The sequence below is a fragment of the Pollachius pollachius genome (assembly GCF_949987615.1).
Source record: "Pollachius pollachius genome assembly, chromosome: 2".
Classification (NCBI taxonomy): Eukaryota; Metazoa; Chordata; class Actinopteri; order Gadiformes; family Gadidae; genus Pollachius; species Pollachius pollachius.
The window spans coordinates 24,368,180-24,389,540 of record NC_136935.1 but is presented as its reverse complement, the minus strand read 5'-3'; the positions used below and the strand labels follow the sequence as shown (position 1 = coordinate 24,389,540).

Below are 21,361 nucleotides of genomic sequence, written 5' to 3'. Positions count from 1 at the left end.
AAGTGAAACAGATGGCAGCAAGCCTGCAAACTCAACAACAGTTTTTTAGCCGCGCCAACAAAACACAAGAAAGTGCCACAATGGCTAGCTATGAGGTAGCAAAACTGATTGCACAACATGGGAAACCTTTCTCCGATGGTGAATTTGTAAAGCAGTGTCTCACAAAAGTTGCTGAAATAATGTGCCCTAAGAAAATGCAGGAATTTAACAATGTTAGCATGTCCAGGAACACAGTTGTGCAGAGAATTGAAGACCTATCAGCAAATGTAAGACACCAAGTGTTGGAAAAAGCCAGTGCTTTGGATTTTTATTCAATTGCATGTGACGAGAGCACAGATGCCACCGACAGCGCTCAGCTATTGATATTTTTGAGGGAAGTTGACGACAACTTTTGCACTATGGAGGAGCTGCTTGATCTGAGGAGTTCAAAGGGCACAACAACGGGAACTGACATGTTTGAAGCTGTGTCAGATGAAATTGAGAAGACCGGACTTAAATGGGACAAGATGTGTGGAGTAACAACTGATGGGGCTCCGGCTATGACAGGCTAGCGTAAAGGAATGGCCTCTTTGGTTTGCGCAAAGGTCAGAGAGTGTGGAGGCGCCGCTGTTAAAATGCACTGTATCGTCCACCAGGAAGCCCTCTGTGCCAAGACAGTCCAGCTTGGCGATGCAATGAACACGGTTGTGAAAACCGTCAACATTATTAGAGCAAGAGGGCTCTACCACACAGAATTCCAAGCTTTCCTGTCTGATGTAGATGCTGAATACGGGGACCTACTCTACCATTCGGAAGTGCGCTGGCTTAGTCGCGGCGCCGTGCTGAAGCGGTTTTATTCACTGAGGTCGGAAATTGACCAGTTTTTGAAAGAGAAGGACCGGCCTCTTCCTGAGCTGAATGTCCCTCTTTGGTTGGCAGACCTGGCTTTTTTAGTCGATGTTACAGCCCATCTCAACACACTGAACAAGAGCCTACAAGGAAAAGACCAACTTGTGCCACAACTGTATGCGCACATGAAATCAATCTGTGTCAAGCTCCGTCTCTTTGAGACACAACTGCGTAACTTCAATGTTGTGCATTTCCCCATGCTGTCAGAAATCAATGCTGCTTTTCCAGAGGCAAATATTTCTGCTAAAAAGGATAAATATGTGTCTGTGATCGCAACTCTCATGACAGAGTTCAGTCGGCGTTTCCAAGATTTTTCTAACATTGAAAAAGAAATAAAGCTGTTCTCGACTCCCTTCCTGATGGCCGCAGAAGACGTGCAAGAGAGTCTGCAGATGGAACTGATCGAAATGCAGTGTGATGACCATCTGAAGAATCAGCACCAGCTTCTCTCCCTACCCGACTTCTACCGGAGCTTGGAAAAGGCCAAGTTTCCTATTATGACGCAAAAAGATTGATGAGCCTGTTCGGCTCAACATATATATGTGAGCAAACATTTTCTCTTTTAACCCTGAACAAAAGCCAATTGAGAAGCAAAATGACAGACAGCCATCTCTGTGATGTCCTTCGCATCTCAACCACCAAACTTACGCCGGACCTGCCAGCCATCCTTCAGTCCAAAGCGCAGCATCAGTGCTCCCACTGAGTGTAACGCTGTTCCCACTATAGGCGAGTTAAAAATATATTACACAGCATTCATATGTTAATACAGTATGAGACAGTATGCGCATTAGGGCGATAAAAAATGAGAAAAAAAAAAATGGAAATTACACACGAATGGTACATGTCTACATGTAATATTTTTTTTATTTCTTTGCTCTTCATTTGAGTTTGTATAGTAATACTTACATGTTACATTTGCTTTTACTTAACAAGTATAGAAAACAATAAGACTGTTGAGTTCACTTTTTGAATGTGAAGAAGTTGTATATTTTCTGCCTTTAATACTTTCTTTTCGAAAACAATGTACCTATGTAAATACTGTTGAAAGAGAATTATTTACTTCTCCCCTTTTCAGGGTGTTACAGAGACAGACAGAAAAGCCCTGATTTAACTGGTTAAAAATAATAAATACGTCATCTATGAACAAAGATATAAATGCATCAAGTTATTGTGGTTTCATATGGTTAAAAGTGTGTTATTTTTGCCAAGTGGCCCGGCCCTTCGTAGATTTTTCTGTATGTGGCCCTCAGTGAAAAAAGTTTGGACACCCCTGGGTTAGACCCTAACGCGCTATGGTGACCTTTCATTGAGGTCCACCTCCACTGTGCTGTAGGGAACTATCATTGAGGTTCAATCCTACCTCGCTGTAGGAAGGTCTGTCAAACCAGCGTCAAGCTACTGCATGTCTACACAAAGATTTGTACTTCTGCAGCACTGGGAGGAGATGGGGAAGGGGCCTGTTACTGAGGACCTCAGCCGTCAGCCAATGGGGTTGCAGAGATTATGGGCTTTAGAATTGAGCTGCTGCCACAGAGGAACCCCCCCGCTGTGCAAATAAATGTTCGCTGTATGCGTCATCGTTGGAGATTCTTTCACTTAATAACTTCATATCCTCCAAAGTAATGGCAAGACATTACGGAAGAGCAGGCACACACATCGCATTTACAACCCCCACGTCAACACACACACACACACACACACACCACGTGTCTCAGAGTTGAACACAATAGGGAGATGTTCCACATAATGTAGGGCGAGGTGAGCGACTGGACGATTAGCATAACGACACTGGAGACCCGGCAATAAGACCACACACACGTACACAAGGCAATCATCCATCATTATTGCACTTCATCTATCGCAGAGATTATGAGCGGCCAATAAGGGACAAGGTTATTATTTCAAATGGAATCATCTGCACACGCATTTTACAGCGGGAGTCTACTATGAAGACGTATCTGCTTTACAATATGTCACCTACAGTCTCCTTCATATTCTATTGAATATGGTTTTCATAGTTTAGGGTTTGCATGTTACAGTAATAACACATTGATCAGAACACATGTTGGAGTAATAACACATTGAGCAGAGTACATGTTACAGTAATAACACAGTGAGCAGAATACATGTTACAGTAATATGGTCAGACTGTTTTGTTGTTTATATATATATTAGAATATGTGCAGTATTCTCCTTATACCTTATGTAGAGTCACAGCTGTATTTCTTTATGATACGCCTCATGCTAACCCTGTCCTCTGTTCCCTGCAGTCCAGGCCAGCCCCGCGGTGCTGATGGGGAACCCCATCCGGGCCTTCACCCCCCCGCTTGGTGGCACACCGGCAGCCCTGGGCAAGTCCCCCAGCCCGGTGCAGAGGATAGACCCCCACACCGGTGCCAGCATCCTCTATGTCCCGGCCGTCTACGGGGGGAACATGGTGATGTCCATGCCCCTGCCGGTGAGACCTCCCCCTGTTGCGTGCAGTGCAGGTCCTCTGTGAATGTTTGGTGTATTATAGTAGTTACTATAGGTATGGTAACTACTAGGCTGGGAACCAGACCAATCTGGCCTGCCTGCTCTGCACATACATCTACCCTCTCTCACATAGAACTTTTCTTCTCCCCGGTACGAAATGGGCCGACCAATCACAGCGTTTATCTAACATGAGGCGGGACAAATACGGTGACGTTGCAGGCACGACGTGAGGCATTTCAACAACACCCAAGATGGCTGCTGGAGCTAGCGCTGCTAGCTGAACTAGCTGCTAGCGCTGCCAGGCTCAGGCTACCTCCATAGCTCTCCCAGGCCAGCCCTTCCTGGCTAGCTCTCACAGGCTAGCTCTCCTTGGCTAGCTCCTCTAGGCTAGCTGTCCCTGGCTAGCTCTCTCAGGGTAACAATCCCAGCGCTGTCACCAAGTGACGGTTGAGATGTGGTCGCCCTTGTGGCATATTGCATCATAGTATACTGCTGAATGTCGGTAAGTTTCCACAATTAATACTAAATGATTTTTTATTATGAGTACATTTGATACCACGTAAAGGTTTGAGAAGGGAATTAGAGAAAATTTAGCTTCCAACCTTACTGGGCTTCATGAATGCGATGTGTTTCAACGTTCAGCAACGCTCTACAGAGACCCCTTAAGTTGTGAGCAGTACAGCTCAGTCAACAGGCTCCCTGGGGGTTCTGGGAGAATGAAGACCTATCCAACATGTCCTCAGAGCCAGGTTGTTGGACAGGTCTTCATTCTGGGAGAATGAAGTCTGTTCGCTCCGCTCCACCAATCCTCCCATCCCGAGGAATGTTCCTCCCCGTCACGTATTTACCGTTTGGGACCCAGAGGAGCGTAGGAATGTTATTCATGGTCATCCGTTTTGGTCATCGTTTAGTATTTAATGATGAAACGCTTAATATAATTATGTGGAGACATTGCAGATGGAAACGGCTACAGTGTTTCTCATGCTAGACGTGCAAAACAATGTTTTGATTCACCTAGCACACTGTATATTTGCATTTATTTAGGATTTTACATTCCAATTCTCAAGGCATCCCAAAATGGTGCAGATCTCCAACAGGATGTGATGCATAACTCCTCTCCTCTCCAATGCCATGTTCTCTGAGGAGATCCTGTAGTTGACAGACCAGGACTAGACTGGGATCTGTTTACCCTCCCGGTCTGCCAATTAAAGTAACTGTTATAATGAGGTTTGAGAAACCGATTAAGAAAATGAACCTGCTGAATCAAATGATATGCTGTGATTAGTTATTGTGGCAGATGAGTAAAGCATGCAATAACCTATGATCTACTGAACTACAGCATTCTTTATCAGTGACCTACAGTCCAACTAAGCCTTTTCAACGCCTCCTCCGGTTTTCATATTTGAGTAGTGAATGTAGTTATGGCCATTTGTAATTTACATTCCAGAAATCAGAAGATAGTGAGAGGACGGTAGAATGAAGAACAGCCACACATTCCAGGGCATTATAGTGGTGCGCCGTTCCCCAAGCGTCCACCAACCCCAACCCGCCACGCAGATCCAAAGGGCTCACAAAATCAGGTCAAAGGCCCGAAGGCCCTACTGAGATGTGCCTTTATTTGAGTAATCTTTTTTTTTTGCACGTTAAGGTTTCCAGTAGGGGTGTAATGATACACGTATTCGTACCAAACCGTCACGGTACAGGCACTTCGGTGTGGTTACAGAGGTGGGCCGCGGTGCGTAAATGTGGCATACATAGCGTTAATATGGCAAATGTAAAGGCTTGTTTTGCGATGCGTAATTTAAAACTTGAAGTCGGAGTTCCCCCCGGACCGTTTAGCCAAAGTATACTACTCTGACTCCGTAGTCCGACAACGTAGCTACGGAGACCCCTCAGCAGCTCTCCGTCGGTATGTCGGATACGCAATGCAATTCGCGGCCCGATCGATCTTATATGTTGACTACAAACCGTGTAAGCAGTGTTGTAAATAAACTTCCAAAGCGTTTCAAATCTTATTTGGTGTTTTATTGGTCCTTAAGGTGCAAAGTAAACAATGTACAAAGTAATTAAGGTGCAAAGTCAAACCAGAGAAGTGATTTCGGAAATTATTATTTTAGAGGACCAATCACAGCCCTTGCCGTCTCCGTTGCGTCGACCAATAGGTCCTTTGCGTCGACGGATAGTTAAAAAATATTGGATGCGCACGTAAGCTACGGAGAGGGTCTCCGACAGGCTCTCCGGCTACGGAGAGGGCTCTCTGTGTCTACGTACAGCATTTTAACATGCACACGCATTTGAAAAGGCACCATCCAGGTGTTACTATCACCGTTGATGTGAAAAGAAAATGAGCTGTGCAAACCCAGCTCACGACACTATTTCAACAACCCCTGTCTGGGAATTCAGAAATGCAAATGCCATAACCAAGTTTATTGGTGTTTTCATTGCTGCTGATCTACGGCCATTCTCCGTTGTTGACAAACAAGCAGTTTTTTTTAAATTTCCCCTGAACTATGAACCGTACCGTCCTGTACCGTACCGTGACTTCAAAACCGAGGTACGTACTGAACCGTGACTTTTGTGTACTGTTACACCCCTAGTTTCCAGACTAATTGGAGCTCAAATGTGGACAGTCCCGGTTACAATCCATGTTCAGGTTTCCCAGTAGTCTTAGGAACAAGGGCGTCGCTCTGCATAATTAAAGCTGCGTTGTGTGCCCTTTGGCCTTGTTAGGAGTGCAGGCTCAGGTGGAGCAGCAGGAGCATTCTCCCCCTTCCCTCCCCAGGCAGGAACTGCAGAGGGTCTGAATGAGCCTTGACCTGGTGGCCTTCTCCATTAGTCTATCACGTCTGAATGACATGCCTTTATATTACAGGTGTTATAGTCAGGACCAAAACAGGCAACGCTCATCACCTGATAAGCTCTTGAGCATTGCTTGGGCTGTAAAAACAACTCGGCTCTTGAAACAATGTAAAGTCCATGCGCTTAGCGCTGAATGCTGCCTAAAGTGTGTATTTAATGGATGGGAAGCAGCAGCAGAAGGGTACCTGAATGGACAGTGGACTTAAAAATTAATGTAGACCATGTGGCTATGCCCTGTGTAGGCTAGGTATTTAGTCCTGGGTCACCCCAGCTCCCAACTACTACGGAGAATGTCAAAACCTAGCGCTGGGTTATGCATGGGTTTACACACAATCCTATTCTTGAGGCAAATGTTGAATTATTAAAAAGAAAGTATGCATGTCCCGACCTAGTATGCACAATACTATCTCTACCGTTAACTCAGCCCAGTGGGCATCACAATAATGTTAACTGAATTATTGATAAATGAGTTTGGTTGGAATAATTTCAAGAAATTATAAACTTTGGAGCCATTAGTGCATGGAATGGGTTGACAACAGGTTGAGCAGTCCGTCAGTGGTCCTAGGGTGACCAAAGTAGGATGACCACTTTGGACACCCTAACCCCTAACCTTAATTCTAACCCTCACCCTGACCCCTTTGGACACCCTAACTCTAACTCTAATCCTAAACCTCACCCCTTTGGACACCCTAACTCTAACTTTAACCCTAACAGGGCTCTGCAGCAGTAATGCTCCGATGCCTGCAGGATGTTGAATCACATCCAAGCATCAAGGGGCATAGCCTGAGGTCATCAGAGACGTAGTAGAGCTAAATACCAAAGTATTGGCAATGGGCAAATGCTTATCTAAACACCACTCTTGTCTCGTACAGATGGGCATACCGTTACAAATGTGTCCAAAACAACCGAGTATGAAGGCAGACATGGTCAATGTTTTCTGTTCTTTTGTTGGTTTGTCAGCAGCATGGCGGTGGTTCATTGTGCTTTAACTTCTCATATGTTTTCTCCAAGCTGCCGTGGGCCGGCTACCCCAACCGCTTCGCCATGGACCCTCGAATCATGAACCACCAGGCGGCCATGGCCTACAACTTCAACCTGCTGCAGGCCCAAAACCGCGGGCCGTCCCTGCCCTACGGCACGGTGGGCCACCCCTCACCCCTGGGCCTGGCCCAGCCCAGCCCGGACAAGGAGCTGCACGTCGACCCTCTCAGGAACGGTGGGTCCCTGGGCCCTTCTAGTTCTCAACACATGTTTTATAAATGCCATTAAACAAAGTCCAAGACCACTTAGGGTACAATAACTCTCTAAAGGAGGTGTTTGTATTATCTTTAGCTTGTAAAATGAGGTAACCTTGTGGCCGCAATCATTATAAATGTTTCTGGGCTTGTTTTCCAGGTAAATTGGAAGGCTGTCCAAAGCCCGAGCAGAGTCGTCTGCAGACGCCAGAACGCAAACTAGCAGAGTTTAAGGACAAGCAGGCGAGTCACACGCACTGACCTCTTCTTCCTTTCACACCATCACTCAGACCATCCAACATGGACCACAGTGGTCAAGGGCTTCCCAGGGCCGAGAACTCACGCTCTCATGTGTCTCTCAGGGGGACGTGGACGCGGGGCGAGGCCTGGAGTCCCAGATCGACGGCCCGGGGGCCTTCCCCAACGCCATGCTCAACCGCAAGGACCCCTCGGCAGGCCAGAGACCCCTCAACTACCACCTGACTCCCCCGAACCAGGGCTTTATCCCGCACCCGGCCGGGGGGCGCCCCTTCCCCCAGCAGTTCCCAGTCTCCAGGCTGCCCTACCGGGTGGGCCAGCCTCCACAACACCCGGCCATGAGCCAGCAGACGCAGCTCAGCACCGCCTACTCGGGCGGAAACCACAACCCTGCCTTCTTCGGTGGACCTGTCCCCTCACACAGGGGAGTGCACTCCCCCACCCTGGATGGCTCCGAGTCCGTGGACGACGGGGCCAGCACCATGAGGGCTCCCATGGCCGCCGGCCACCACCCCGGCCTCCTGCAGCCCGGCAGGGTCAACAACTTTGGTGAAGAAGGGCCGGACGGTGGCCTGGCGGACAGCCTGGGTGAGTGGAGCTCCAAGACCACTAGCACCGCTAGCAAACCCGTTTGTGAAACAAGTCTTGAAAAGAGCATTAATTTTGTCGGGCGTGTGGAAGTATCCTCTGCATCCCGCTGACTAACCCCGTGTCCCCACAGACCTGCAAGGCTCTCTTGCGCTGGAGGTCCTCAGCCAGCAGCAGCAGCAGGCGGCGAGGCTGGGCCAGTGGGGGGAGCCTGGGGGGCCCTTCCTCCAGGGCGGCATGGCCTTCCCTCTGCCTCCTCAGCTGGCCCACCTGGCCCAGCCCGGTATGGTCCAGCCCGGCATGGCCCAGCCCGGCCTGCCTCGCTTCCCCCACCAGCTCCTGAGGGCGGCCTGGGGCCTTGGGGGCAGCACGGAAGAGGAGGGGGCCTCGCCGGGCGCACCTGGGACCTCGTTCACCAGGTGAGACACACCCTGTAATCAGTAGGAGGTTATTAAGGACCTGGTTCACCAGGTGAGACATGCCCTGTGATAAGTAAGAGGCTATTAAGGAGCTGGTTCACCAGGTGAGACACGCCATGTGATGAGTCTGAGGTTATTAAGGACCTGGTTCACCAGGTGAGAAACGCCCCTGTGATAAGTAGGCGGTTACTAAAAACAGAACATGAAGTCCTTCTGGACAAGTCTCTGGATAACTGGACTCTCTTTGCCCATCAAACCCTATTCCTGTGTCCGGCCCCCCCAGGTACCCGGGCCTCCTGAGGGAGATGACCCCCCAGGAGCAGGCTGATCCCAGGGAGCAGACGGAGATGCAACCCCCCCCCCAGTCCCGCCTCCTCCAGTACCGTCAGGTCCAGTCCCGTTCCCCCGGAGACCCCTCCTCGCCGTCCGCCGCCTCATCCAATCACATGGCGGCATTCCCCACGGGGCCATACCCCCAGGACCCGGGCCGAGACCTCCTGGCAGACCTGGGCGCCCAGCAGCAGCTCCACCAACAGCACCCTGGCACCGCCCTCTATAACCACGGCTCCTATCCCCACCACCATACCCTGGGCCCTCCCGCCTCCCCCCCGCTCTCCCAGGGCAAGTACCTGCCTCCGGAGGCCCAGTGGTCTCACGGGGGAGCTGCATCAGGCGGACCGCCTCCTCCGCAGCAGAGCCACCTGCTCGGGAACCAAGGCCACAGCTTTCCGTACGGGATGCCTGTAATGGGACACCCCAGTAGGCAGGAGCAGGTCCATCTGATGCAGCTCCACCAGCAGCAGCAGCAGCAGAGCCAGGGGGCAGGAGCGGAGACGTACCACCACCCCCTGTCTCCCAGGACCACAGCGGCAACCACTGCTCTCCACAACGTAGACGAGGTGAGAAGACTCCTGACCCCGTGACCTTAAAGGGGACATATTATACCACCAAGGTGTGAGTGTGATTAGCCTTAAAAGCCGTTTCGAAAATCTGCCCCATATGACATAGTGGGCGTGTCCACCTAGATCTGTGTTGGATAGATGAGCAACGTTTACTTCAGTCCACTGGGTAGGCTGGTAGACTGTTCTATCCGGCACAGATCTAGGTGGACAAGCCCACAAGTGATGTCATATGCGGCAGATTTTTGAAACGGCTTGTAAGGCTAATCACACTCACACCTGGTGGTATAATATGTCCCCTTTAAGAGTCACGGTGATCAGTGAGCTCAAGTTCTGCCCTGGCTGCAGACCGGGACAGAGGAGAGAGTCACCAGTTCACTGATGGCCCAACACCACCAGAACCATTCTCAGCAGAACAGAATGGTGTTTGGTAGCCCTTGGCTTGATGAGGAGGTTTCAGAGGAGGATCCTGCTACCTGATCCAACAACACAATGCTAACACCAAAGTGTTAGCATTGTGTGGATGGATCAGGTAGCAGGATCCTAGGAGCGCAGTCTGAACCATGTGAGTTACAATGTAGTTGTGGAGCTAGAAGGTAGGGTACTGGGAGCGGTCCCATGCCACCATGGTCCCAAGGCAGGCTGCCATGTGTCTTCTTCTATGGTACCAGGTTGTAGACAGTCTCTATCTCCTCCTCCCCAGTACGAGCCCAGGGGCCCCGGGCGGCCCCTCTACCAGCGGCGGATCTCCTCAACCTACCCCGACGAGCCCTCCCCCTCGGGCGCCCATACCAGCCTATCCCAGCAGGTCCAGCTCTGCCAGCCGGACCCCCAGGAGCACCCCCACGACCATGGCCACGGCCACACACAGCAGCCCGGCCACGCTCCCTATGGTTATCCCCCGGCCGAGCTGTGGCCCAGTAACGGAGGAGGAGCCCCCGGCGCCTTCCACAACATTCCATGCAACGGCGCCGGCTCTTTAGCCCACCACCGAGAGCTGCTAGGTTGGTACCCCCCCCCCCCCCCCCCCCCCCCACCAACACATAGAGCTGCTAGGTAGATACTCCCCCACCACCACCACGAGAGCTGCTAGGTAGGTACCTACCTAGCAGCCTCCTGTAGCTCCAACCTAGCTGCTCTCCTGTAGCTTCAGTCCCTCTACTCTAACATGTCTTCCCTCCTTCTTTAGCTTCAGTCCCTCTACTCTTAACCTTTCTCCTCCTGTAGCTTCCGTCCCTCTACTCTTAACCTGTCTCCTCCTGTTTATCATACCCTCTACTCAAACCTCGTCTCCTCCTCTCCTGCAGCGGTGTCCTCCAAGGCCCTCCGGCCCGCGGGGGAGGAGCAAGGCAAAGCGGAGGGGCCAGCAGGGCAGCAGCCGCCGCAGCCCCCGGCTGGAGCCAGCCTCCCGCACCTTGGACAATTCCCCCCTCTCATGCCCCACGCCAAGCTGCAGCAGCAGCAACAGCAGCAACAGCAACAACAGCAGCAGCAGCAACAACAGCAGCAGCAGCAGCAGCAACAACAACAGCAGCAGCAGCAGCAACAACAACAGCAGCAGCAGCAGGGCCCTCCAGAATCTGGGCAGGGGCCCCCCAACCAGGCCAAGCCCCCCACCATGTCGTATGCCAGTGCCCTGCGGGCCCCGCCCAAGCCCCGGCCCGCCGCCCGGCCTGAGCAGTCCAAGAAGAACAGCGACCCGCTCTCGCTGCTGCAGGAGCTAAGCATCGGCAGCTCCAATGGCAGTAACGGGTACTACTCCTACTTTAAGTAAGCCTATGTAAGGCCCCACCCCAACCACTTGGCCCATCCCTGAGTGCTTAAGCTCCTCCCAATCCCTCCTCAAGAAGTGATATTTAAATATAAAAAAAAAATATACATAAAAAAGGTAAAACTGTGAAACTATATAAAAAAAGGGATAAAATATCTGGTGAAAAAGTGCTATCAATAGTTTTTTGTTTTGTTGGTTTTTTTCAGCCTTTTTGTTATCTGTTATAGTCAAATCTTCTCACATATTCACATGTCTGTGAAGAACAAAGACCTAAGTATATATATAATGAACGCATTACCGTATATATACATACTCATTATGTATATATGAATATATACTTATATTATGTAAACTTGTAAATGTACGTAATTCAGAAAAAAAAATCAAAAGAAAAAAAAAATCCAAAATTTGAAAAAAGCCTAAAAAGATGTGACTTAGTTGACCACTTAGCGGCCAGGACGTTTTCTTACAAGCTGAAGGGTGAGTGCTGACCGGGGGACTACTCAGACCGCCAGGGCTCTTCGTGGTTTCCTATCTTTCCGTTCCAGTGGTCTTTGTACGCCTGGTTTTTTTCCTACTTCTATAGTTGCAGTAAAAATAAAAAGAAAAAAGACCAAAAAGATGTTGCTAAGTGGTCAGCTGACTCGGTGTATAGAAGTAGACCTGTTTCCTCTAATCTGTACATAGATAAACATCATAATGAAGTGTTTGCCACAGACAGAAGTCCACGTTAGCGTTCACCTGAGAACAGGTCTTCTGCTTCTCCTCCCCACTGGGACTTTTCATTTGACCTAAAGCGTGGTTACACATTGATTATGTTTGCCTGATTATAATTACTTTAACACTTAACCGAACACGTTTGTTGTTGTTTTGCATTTTGATTTTCTTTGTTGTAATTTTTTTTCTTTCAAAATGGCTATTATTCTGTACAATTATAGAAACTATCTCACACTCAATCATGTTTCATTTAAAAAACTAAAAACAAAAAACAGGTTATGAAGGAAATCATTGTCCTAAACACATGATCTACAGCAGAGGAAGATGTCCTCCAGGAGAAACACACACACGCAGACACGCACACACAGGCACACACAGAGATGCGCACACACACGCAGGCATGCCTCGGCGGATGAGGAGGACTGTCTCCACAAGGCTCCACAGGCCTCCTGGGTCATAGGGCAGGGCTACATGGAGGAATACGTCTCCATACACTTGGTTAGGGGGTTTGTAGGAGGTCAGGTTCTCATCTCCAGGGGGAAACGCTGGCGTGTCTGAGGAAGTTGTCCCAGGGGTGTAAAGGTGAAAAGGCTAGTCTTTAAGAAAGTGTTTTTAGAGGTGTGGTCAAAGGTCAAGTTGACTACATGTATCCCATCAGTTTTTAGGTTGGTTTCATTCAGAGGGATTCATAATTCACTGGCTGAAGGCCTAAAAGTAAGTGAACAATTGTATTTACCATCTGAGATAGGTTACCAGCTGGCTGTACTTCATTATTTATATTCTTTTTATTACCTAAACATAAAAGATAGAATGCAAAAAGAAGCGGCGCACATCAGAAGATGGATGATGATGAGGATTAGGATGGTCAGATGGTTAGGAGAGCGGACTGGAGGCCGCTGGGGAGGGGTCGCCGTGGGACTCCTAAGAGTTCCGGAGATGCTTGGGTAACAGTCAGCAGATGATTAATAGAGACCATTCAGTCCATTATACATGCATACTTGTAAATACACATTTTCTAGAGATTTCCAAAAAAGAAAAAGAAAAGAAAAAGGTTTTGGGGAGTGCCCCCCCATTGGACGTGCTGTCTCAGAGAGGCGTGTCCTTTTTAATTATGCAAATCCCTCTCACACTCCCCAGCGTCCATGTTGCAGCGGGGTGCAGGCGACCTGATTGATGTTGTGAGATAGTTTCTGGCTGAGGAGCCCCCCGGAGCGTGCGTTCTGGGGGGGGGGGGGGTTCTCTCTTTGAACTCTTGTTTGACCTTTCGTTCCGTGCATGTTCAGCTGACCAGACTGATTTTAACCCCTCCCCCTCTGTTTTTCTCAAGCTCTTTGTATTGATTTGTGGGGGGTGGATAAGTAAACAGGTTTATGTTCACAATACAGTCAAATTTGAGTATATTATTTGATGTGTACAATGACTTGTGACATTATAGAAAAAAAACATTCTACTATTTTACTACCATGTCCATGGAATATGTACTGGTCGTGTGAGTTATTTTCTGTTCTCTACTTATTTAGCATGGCTGTGCTCATGTTGCTCGCTACCAGGTGCCATTATTATTTTCAATTTTTGTCAGAAACAAACCAGTTCAGAACCATTTTCCACAAATACACGCAATACAAGAGCTCCTCAAACGGCCTCATCCTGCTCTTCAGTGGGATGTTTAAAACACCACAAGGCTTCTGCTCCACCAGGCCCACCTCCTCCCCCTCCTGAACCACACCCCAGGCCCCCCTCCTGCTGAGCATGAACGGTCCCAGACCCCAGGGAACGTTCATCAGTTTGGGATAAAGGTACACGCGCACAGCAGCATTTGTACTGCTCTTCTAATGGTAGAACTGATGGCCCAGTGGTCAGCAAGGCACCGGCAGCCAGCCAGAGACCAGCGTGTTCTCGCTAGCCTGTGCCCCCCCCCCCACGGTTCTGCAGTAAGTGGAGGCACCTCTCCAAGCTCCAGCACCCTTCAAGCCGTTCACTAGAACCGTTTACTAGAGATGTTCTGATCCGTTGGCTGGTGGGCCTCATAGCAGATTTAGACTGTGTTTCAAAGGATTCTTTTAACTCTTCTCTTTTTTTTGGGGGGGGGGGGGTTGTTTTCTGTTTCTCTATTAAAGTGTTTTTCTTTTTTAATGAAGCTTATTGGAAATCTTGGTCTTTGTGTGTGTGTGTGTGTGCGTGTGTGTTTGTGTGTACTGGGACAGATCAAGCCTCAGTGCTACACTATGTTATTGATCATGTTCTTGATCATCAGCGTTCGAGGTTCTGTGAACTTAAGACCCTGTAGATAAGTAATATTACTGATCTTATCTTAATACTATATAATAGCAGGCTTGTTGGACAAGTTACTCCGGCACACTTGGTCAAGTGCACAAGTGTCAAGCAGCCTGCACTTCACACACACGCGCACGAACACGCACGCACGCACCGCACACGTGCGCGCTGACGTAGACGTTTCAAGACAACGGCAGCACAGGATCAACATAACGGCCCTGCCGTTGACACACTCGCCCAGGTAAGACGTTATGTCTATAGACTACACTTTTTGACAAACTTTATTTATTTTTTAAATATTGCTTACCTCCTTGAGCAAAACGAGCACTAGCTATCCTGCTCTGCCTTTGAAAAAACAAAGCTCAGATGCGGTGATTTGGATTTTTCCCCTTATGTCGTCATACGGAGACATGTTACCTCCCCTTTCTCTGCTTAGCCCGCCCAGAGAATTTGGCCCGCCAATGAGCTACGACCATGCGAGCACCACGTGTGTGTGAATACACTGTAATTATCCCGCTTATTACACAGCTACTTGCCAAAACGAAATAAATGCTTCACGTGGTGTGTCTTTTTACAATTTATTTGTTACCAGCATTCGTAATGTTGATCAGCAGGGAAATTGTCCGCCAAAGAGGTTGACGGCGCTTAGCAACCGAAGACGCTGGGGTTGAAAAGTTACTGGTACTTGCGGAGCGATACCAAAGACGTCATTAGAGGCAAAAATGTCACGCTACGTCCTGCTACGCGGTCCAACACCCCCATCTAGTGGCCGCTGCTGGCTTCTGGTCCTCATCCCCTCGACGCACCTGCCGGTAATATGCCAATCACCGTACCCTACTTCAGTCAGGGATTTCCAGTCTGCCGGCGCCAGTTCGTCGTTTACTGCTACAAGTTAGTATCGCCCTACCAGCTCTTGTTCAAGTCTTGCCCCGATTCCTTGCTCCCTTGGTAATCCCCTCTCCCCTTCTCTAGTTCTCCTTCCGCCTGCCTGCCTACCCGATCGCCCGCCCGGTACCTGTGTCAATAAATCCCGTTGCCCTTGCCCTGGTCTCTGCCTCCCTGTGTCCAGCACTTGGGTCTCCGCGTTCTGTTCCCTAACACAAAAAATCCTTTGTTTTCCTTGACAGCATCAATAATACGGTTATATATGGTTATACTTAGCAACGGTGAATTATCAAATATAATTCACCGCTGGAAGTTGTGAAGGGCGCATGCAAATGAACGAGCGTTCCATGGCATTGAGAAGACCCGTGTAATTGCGAATAAAGTGAAATGCAGTTATAGTTTATATATATGACGGTGTTAGACCCCCAGGCCGTTCTGTCGGCGATTTTAATTCGCTCTGCAGCAGAGGCTGGAGATTGGGAAGATCGGGAGGTCTCCCGGTGGGCCGGTCCACTTTGAAATGTATTTTATGCGCGATTGCTCGATAACGCGAATGAGCAATCGCGAAATGCGCACCCTCACCGGCTGGACTTCTTGTCCAACCCTACCCCTATGGAATATGGAAAGCCAAGAAGGCCACAATCCGGCCCTAGAAAGGCGCGGTAAAAGGCTGAATCGTACGGAATCCAACCGGTTTAAACGCTCTAAGCCGTGGCTGAGACGTATTTAGCCGCTTTGCAAAACGAGCCCCTCCCTCTTTTTTGCTTGACCACTAAATTTGAAAGCTTTCTAACCAATCAGTGAAGAGAAATGCCAGACTAAAGTAGCCTAAGGCATTGTCGAGAACTACAGTGCCTGCCATGTTACGCCGTAACATAAAGCTGTGTTGACTTTACTAGTTTCTCTGCAGTATAATACACTACAATGTATTGACCACCACTAGCTAGTGGAAAATTGTGTCTAGTGCAGTGTTATAATTTTATATGTTTGGCTATATATTGAGATGGCAGTGTGCGAAATACCCGTCAATATTCGGAGATGTCCTCATCGCCAGATTGTTGCGCAACACCGAACTAAATGTTCTCAATATGCAGTAGCCTAAGCCATAACATTATAATATTTCATGGATGCCAAGAGAATTGCAAGCCAAGACAATCAGTCTATATTTATAGCCTAAATGACAACACACACGCACACACTTAAATCACACTCGTAAAGCAACATTGACATAGGAGCCTGCATTGGCTAAAGTTGTTGGGATGCACGTTATTTTATAACAAGGAGAGGCAAAGTTGTGCATTACAATGCAAACACGACAATAATTGGCACCATTCTGGCGCACTCAGAAGAACAATGAACTGAATAAATGCCAGGTATATAGCATATCGGAGACGGGCACACAATCAGTGTACTTGCAAATGAGAGCCTGCAGTATGACCGATCTTGTGACATTATTTAACCATCCATCTACAGCTAATACGATCAGACATACATCATTGAACATATACACAAAGCCCACAACAAGCCAAACATCACCACGGCATGTGCGCTCTCTCTCGCACATCACTCCAACTACTCCAACTCCAAGGCTAGGCTGTTTCACTAAGACCACAACCAACCACAACTAACCCTGCAGTAGGCCTACCTATGCACAACAATCAGTTCTACACATTGCGTCTTTCCTCAGTTTGGCGCACATGGCTAATTTGCACACTCGCACAGGACTGGCTGGCTCCGCGTGCCAAACAATAGAACATAGCCTATTTGTGAATAAATGTTTTGAATTCTGAATACTGGACATGGTGAGCTTAAATTGTAAAACGTATCGAAAATAGATTTTTTTTTCATTTGCAAATCCTTTTTGACACATTCAAGTTTTAAACAATACAAAGGCATTATATTTAATGATTTTCCTCATCTATCTAATTCAGGGGTGTCCAAACTTTTTTCACTGAGGGCCACATACAGAAAAATCTACGAAGGGCCGGGCCACTTGGCAAAAATAACAAATTTTTAACCGTATGAAACCACAATAACTTGATGCATTTATATCTTTGTTTATAGATGACGTATTTATTATTTTTAACCAGTTTAATCAGGGCTTTTCTGTCTGTCTCTGTAACACCCTGAAAAGAAGAAGTAAATAATTCTCTTTCAACAGTATTTACATAGGTACATTCTTTTTGAAAAGAAAGTATTAAAGGCAGAAAATATACAACTTCTTCACATTCAAATAGTGAACTCAACAGTCTTATTGTTTTCTATACTTGTTAAGTAAAAGCAAATGTAACATGTAAGTATTACTATACAAATTCAAATGAAGTGCAAAGAAATAAAATAAATATTACATGTAGACATGTACCATTCGTGTGTTTTTGTCTAATACTGTCTTAACATATGAATGCTGTGTAATATATTTTTAACTCGCCTATAGTGGGAACAGCGTTACACTCAGTGGGAGCAGTGATGCTGCGCTTTGGACTGAAGGATGGCTGGCAGGTCCGGCGTAAGTTTGGTGGTTGAGATGCGAAGGACATCACAGAGATGGCTGTCTGTCATTTTGCTTCTCAATCTGCTTTTGTTCAGGGTTAAAAGAGAAAATGTTTGCTCACATATATATGTTGAGCCGAACAGGCTCATCAATCTTTTTGCGTGGCGCGTCATCATAGGAAACTTGGCCTTTTCCAAGCTCCGGTAGAAGTCAGGTAGGGAGAAGCTGGTGCTGATTCTTCAGATGGTCATCACACTGCATTTTGATCAGTTCCATCTACAGAGTCTCTTGCACGTCTTCTGCAGCCATCAGGAAGGGAGTTGAGTACAGCTTTATTTCTTTTTCAATGTTAGAAAAATCTTCGAAACGCCGACTGAACTCTGCCATGAGAGTTGCGATCACAGACACGTATTTATCATTTTTAGAGTAAATATTTGCCTCTGGAAAAGCAGCATTGATTTCTGACAGCGTGGGGAAATGCGCAACATTGAAGTTACGTAGTTGTGTCTCAAAGAGACGGAGCTTGACACAGAATGATTTCATGTGCGCATACAGTTGTGGCACAAGTTGGTCTTTTCCTTGTAGGCTCTTGTTCAGTGTGTTGAGATGGGCTGTAACATCGACTAAAAAGGCCAGGTCTGCCAACCAAAGAGGGTCATTCAGCTCAGGAAGAGGTCGGTCCTTCTCTTTCAAAGACTGGTAGATTTCCGACCTCAGTGAATAAAACCGCTTCAGCACGGCGCCGCGACTAAGCCAGCGCACTTCCGAATGGTAGAGTAGGTCCCCGTATTCAGCATCTACATCAGACAGGAAAGCTTGGAATTCTCTGTGGTAGAGCCCTCGTGCTCTAATAATGTTGATGGTTTTCACAACCGTGTTAATCCAACCCGGTATCACGCCATTGCGTGCTCCTGCGCACGAACGTTAATCTATTGAAGCGTGTTCCCGAGCACGATAGTCCGACAATTAACGTTCTCCACAAAACGCTACGAGAGAGAGAGAAAGAGAGAGCGGGAGGGACAGAGAGAGAGAGAGAGAGCGAGAGAGAGGCTTCAGAAAGGGTGTGCGCAGATAGTACAGTGCACCCTAGTTATGTTTATGCCAAAACCTATATATATAATTAGGTTATAATTATATTATTTAGCGTGTAATGAGACAATCTATAGCCAAATTGTCGAAGATGCCCGAGAATCTTTCGGGATATCAGCATGGGAAATCGGCGAATCAGACCCATGAATCTATTGTAGCGACCCTGGGACAGTTAAATAGTTTGTGTTTTATGTGTTACATTATATTTCGTTGTCCGTTATGCCAGTTGTTCTATGTGCATGTATTGTAATGTTATTCTTGTCAAACAGCGTGTGGGGCGAATCATTAGGTCAGCTGGGGGAGGGCCTTGGAAGAACAGGAGGGTGGGGGCCTGCACGCGAGTGAGACCGTGTTGCCGGGGTAACCGGGGTTTCAATGTTGTTACAATGTTACGGGTTTCAGTGACCTGGTTTTTGGTCCATTAAAACTACCTTCAACTAATGACTCGACATGATTATGTCACCGGCGAGGTCGTTACACTATAAAGAAACACGTCATCTCAAGCGGGAGAGAAAGTTTGCGGTGCTGGTTTGTGTCACCAACCCAGCAACCCAGTCGCCAAGAAAAAACGTTGACAGTGCACGTTTCCATGAACACTGGATACGTAGCATTTCAACGTAAAAAATAGCGTGTTATACCTACAGTGTCCACGTGTGCCGCTGTGGAGGCGGGTTTCGGGGTTTGGGACACGATTGTTTAGGGGGGGGGGGGGAGACTGTTGTTGACCGGGGAGGGGGGGGGGGGGGGAGACACGTTTGTTGAGGGGGGGGGGGACACACGATTGTAGGGGGGGGGGGGGGGGGGGGACACACCAACCCAGCAACCCAGTCGCCAAGAAAAAACGTTGACGGTGCACGTTTCCATGAACACTGGATACGTAGCATTTCAACGTAAAAAATAGCGTGTTATACCTACAGTATCCACGTGTGCCGCTGTGGAGGCGGGTTTCGTGGTTTGGGACACGATTGGGACACGGGGGGGGGGGGGAGACTGTTGTTGACCGGGGAGGGGGGGGGGGGGGGGGGGGAGACACGTTTGTTGAGGGGGACGACGACACACGATTGTAGGGGGGGGGACACACGTTAGTTGAAGGGGGGGGGGGGGGGGGGACACGTTTGTTGAGGGGGGGAGACACGTTTGTATCCTAACAACAAAACAAGTTAACAAAAGCCCCATTTGTCAACTGAGAACCCCAATTCCCAGAATCCCCCGCGGCTCCGGAACACGGCGTAGCTTATATTAATCTTTATTATCTGAATGGGAAATGCAATATTTTAGGACAGATACACCATTAAACGCGTTTCTAATGACATTTCTAGCGAGAAATGTACATTTTCCTTACATAATCTTCAGTCAGTGAATGTGTATGATCTTTATTAATCTTTATTATCTGAATGGGAAATGCAATATTTTAGGACAGATACACCATTAAACGCGTTTCTAATGACTTTTCTAGCGAGAAATGTACATTTTCCTTACATAATCTTCAGTCAGTGAATGTGTATGATCTTTATTAATCTTTATTATCTGAATGGGAAATGCAATATTTTAGGACCGATTCACCGTTAAACGTGTTTCTAATAACATTTCTAGCGAGAAATATACTTTTTACTTGCATAATCTTTAGTCAGTGATTGTGTCTGATCTTTAGTTTTATAGTTATTAGGATTTGATCGGCTCGCTCGCATGTTTCAACGACGTCAGGTTGCTTTCGCTAAACTAGCAGCTCACGTGCTTCCTGCGTTTGTGTTATTAAACTGTTACTTTATGTAACTTTTAATGATATCATCTTGTTAGAAACACGTATATCTGAGAGCCAACCCAGTCGCCAAAAGCATACGTTGACAGTGTACTTTTCGTGAACACTGGATTACGTCGCATTTCAACATAAAATAGCGTGTTATACACACACACACACACACACGCACGCACACGCACAGACACACACACACACACACACACACACACACACACACACACACACACATACACACACACACACACACACACAGTATCTTGTACAATGATTTTTAGATTTCTTCTTTGTAAAACTTGAAAAATAAAGTAAGTTTTGGCTTTGGAAAAGTAATTATTTCCCTTATTATACAAATAGGCTATGCTGTTAAGGCTGCCGTGTTCCAATACCTGTACTTCCATGAGTATACTTAAAGGAAGTATACTATCCGTACTATCTACTACGTTAATTTTTCAGATGTGAGTGCTGTTCCAAATCGAGTACTCCGTGGTGCACTAACCGGAAATTACGATCACGACTGCCGCCGTGGCTCCTCCCCCGCAATAAACATCCCGCTTTGAAAGGTGAACTCTTTACGCCTAGCAGCTATAAAAAACTATAAAAACTAAAAAATGACTCTATTAATGCAGGCTATGTGGAAAATGCGCCGACTTTGGCTCAGCCTGGCTCCGACTCTTCCGCTACGTATACATATGTGTAATCCAGCACATATAAAGACGGGGACCAGAAAATAATTACTTTCTCTCCATTGAAACCC

General features: G+C 47.6%; 1 protein-coding gene across 2 annotated transcripts in view; it reads left to right on the top strand.

The window, feature by feature from the left end:
• helz (helicase with zinc finger) overlaps positions 1 to 14,246 on the top strand; it is a 112,738-nt gene extending 98,492 nt beyond the window's left edge. For both annotated transcript variants that reach the window (XM_079730923.1, XM_079730924.1), the window contains 8 exons: positions 3,159 to 3,346; positions 7,234 to 7,438; positions 7,618 to 7,700; positions 7,820 to 8,303; positions 8,437 to 8,722; positions 9,006 to 9,621; positions 10,325 to 10,625; positions 10,929 to 14,246. In XM_079730923.1, coding sequence (XP_079587049.1) covers positions 3,159 to 3,346; positions 7,234 to 7,438; positions 7,618 to 7,700; positions 7,820 to 8,303; positions 8,437 to 8,722; positions 9,006 to 9,621; positions 10,325 to 10,625; positions 10,929 to 11,395 — 2,630 coding nt within the window. In that variant the 3' untranslated portion in view covers positions 11,396 to 14,246. The remainder of the gene's footprint in view (positions 1 to 3,158; positions 3,347 to 7,233; positions 7,439 to 7,617; positions 7,701 to 7,819; positions 8,304 to 8,436; positions 8,723 to 9,005; positions 9,622 to 10,324; positions 10,626 to 10,928) is intronic.
• The last annotated feature ends 7,115 nt before the right edge of the window (positions 14,247 to 21,361 follow it).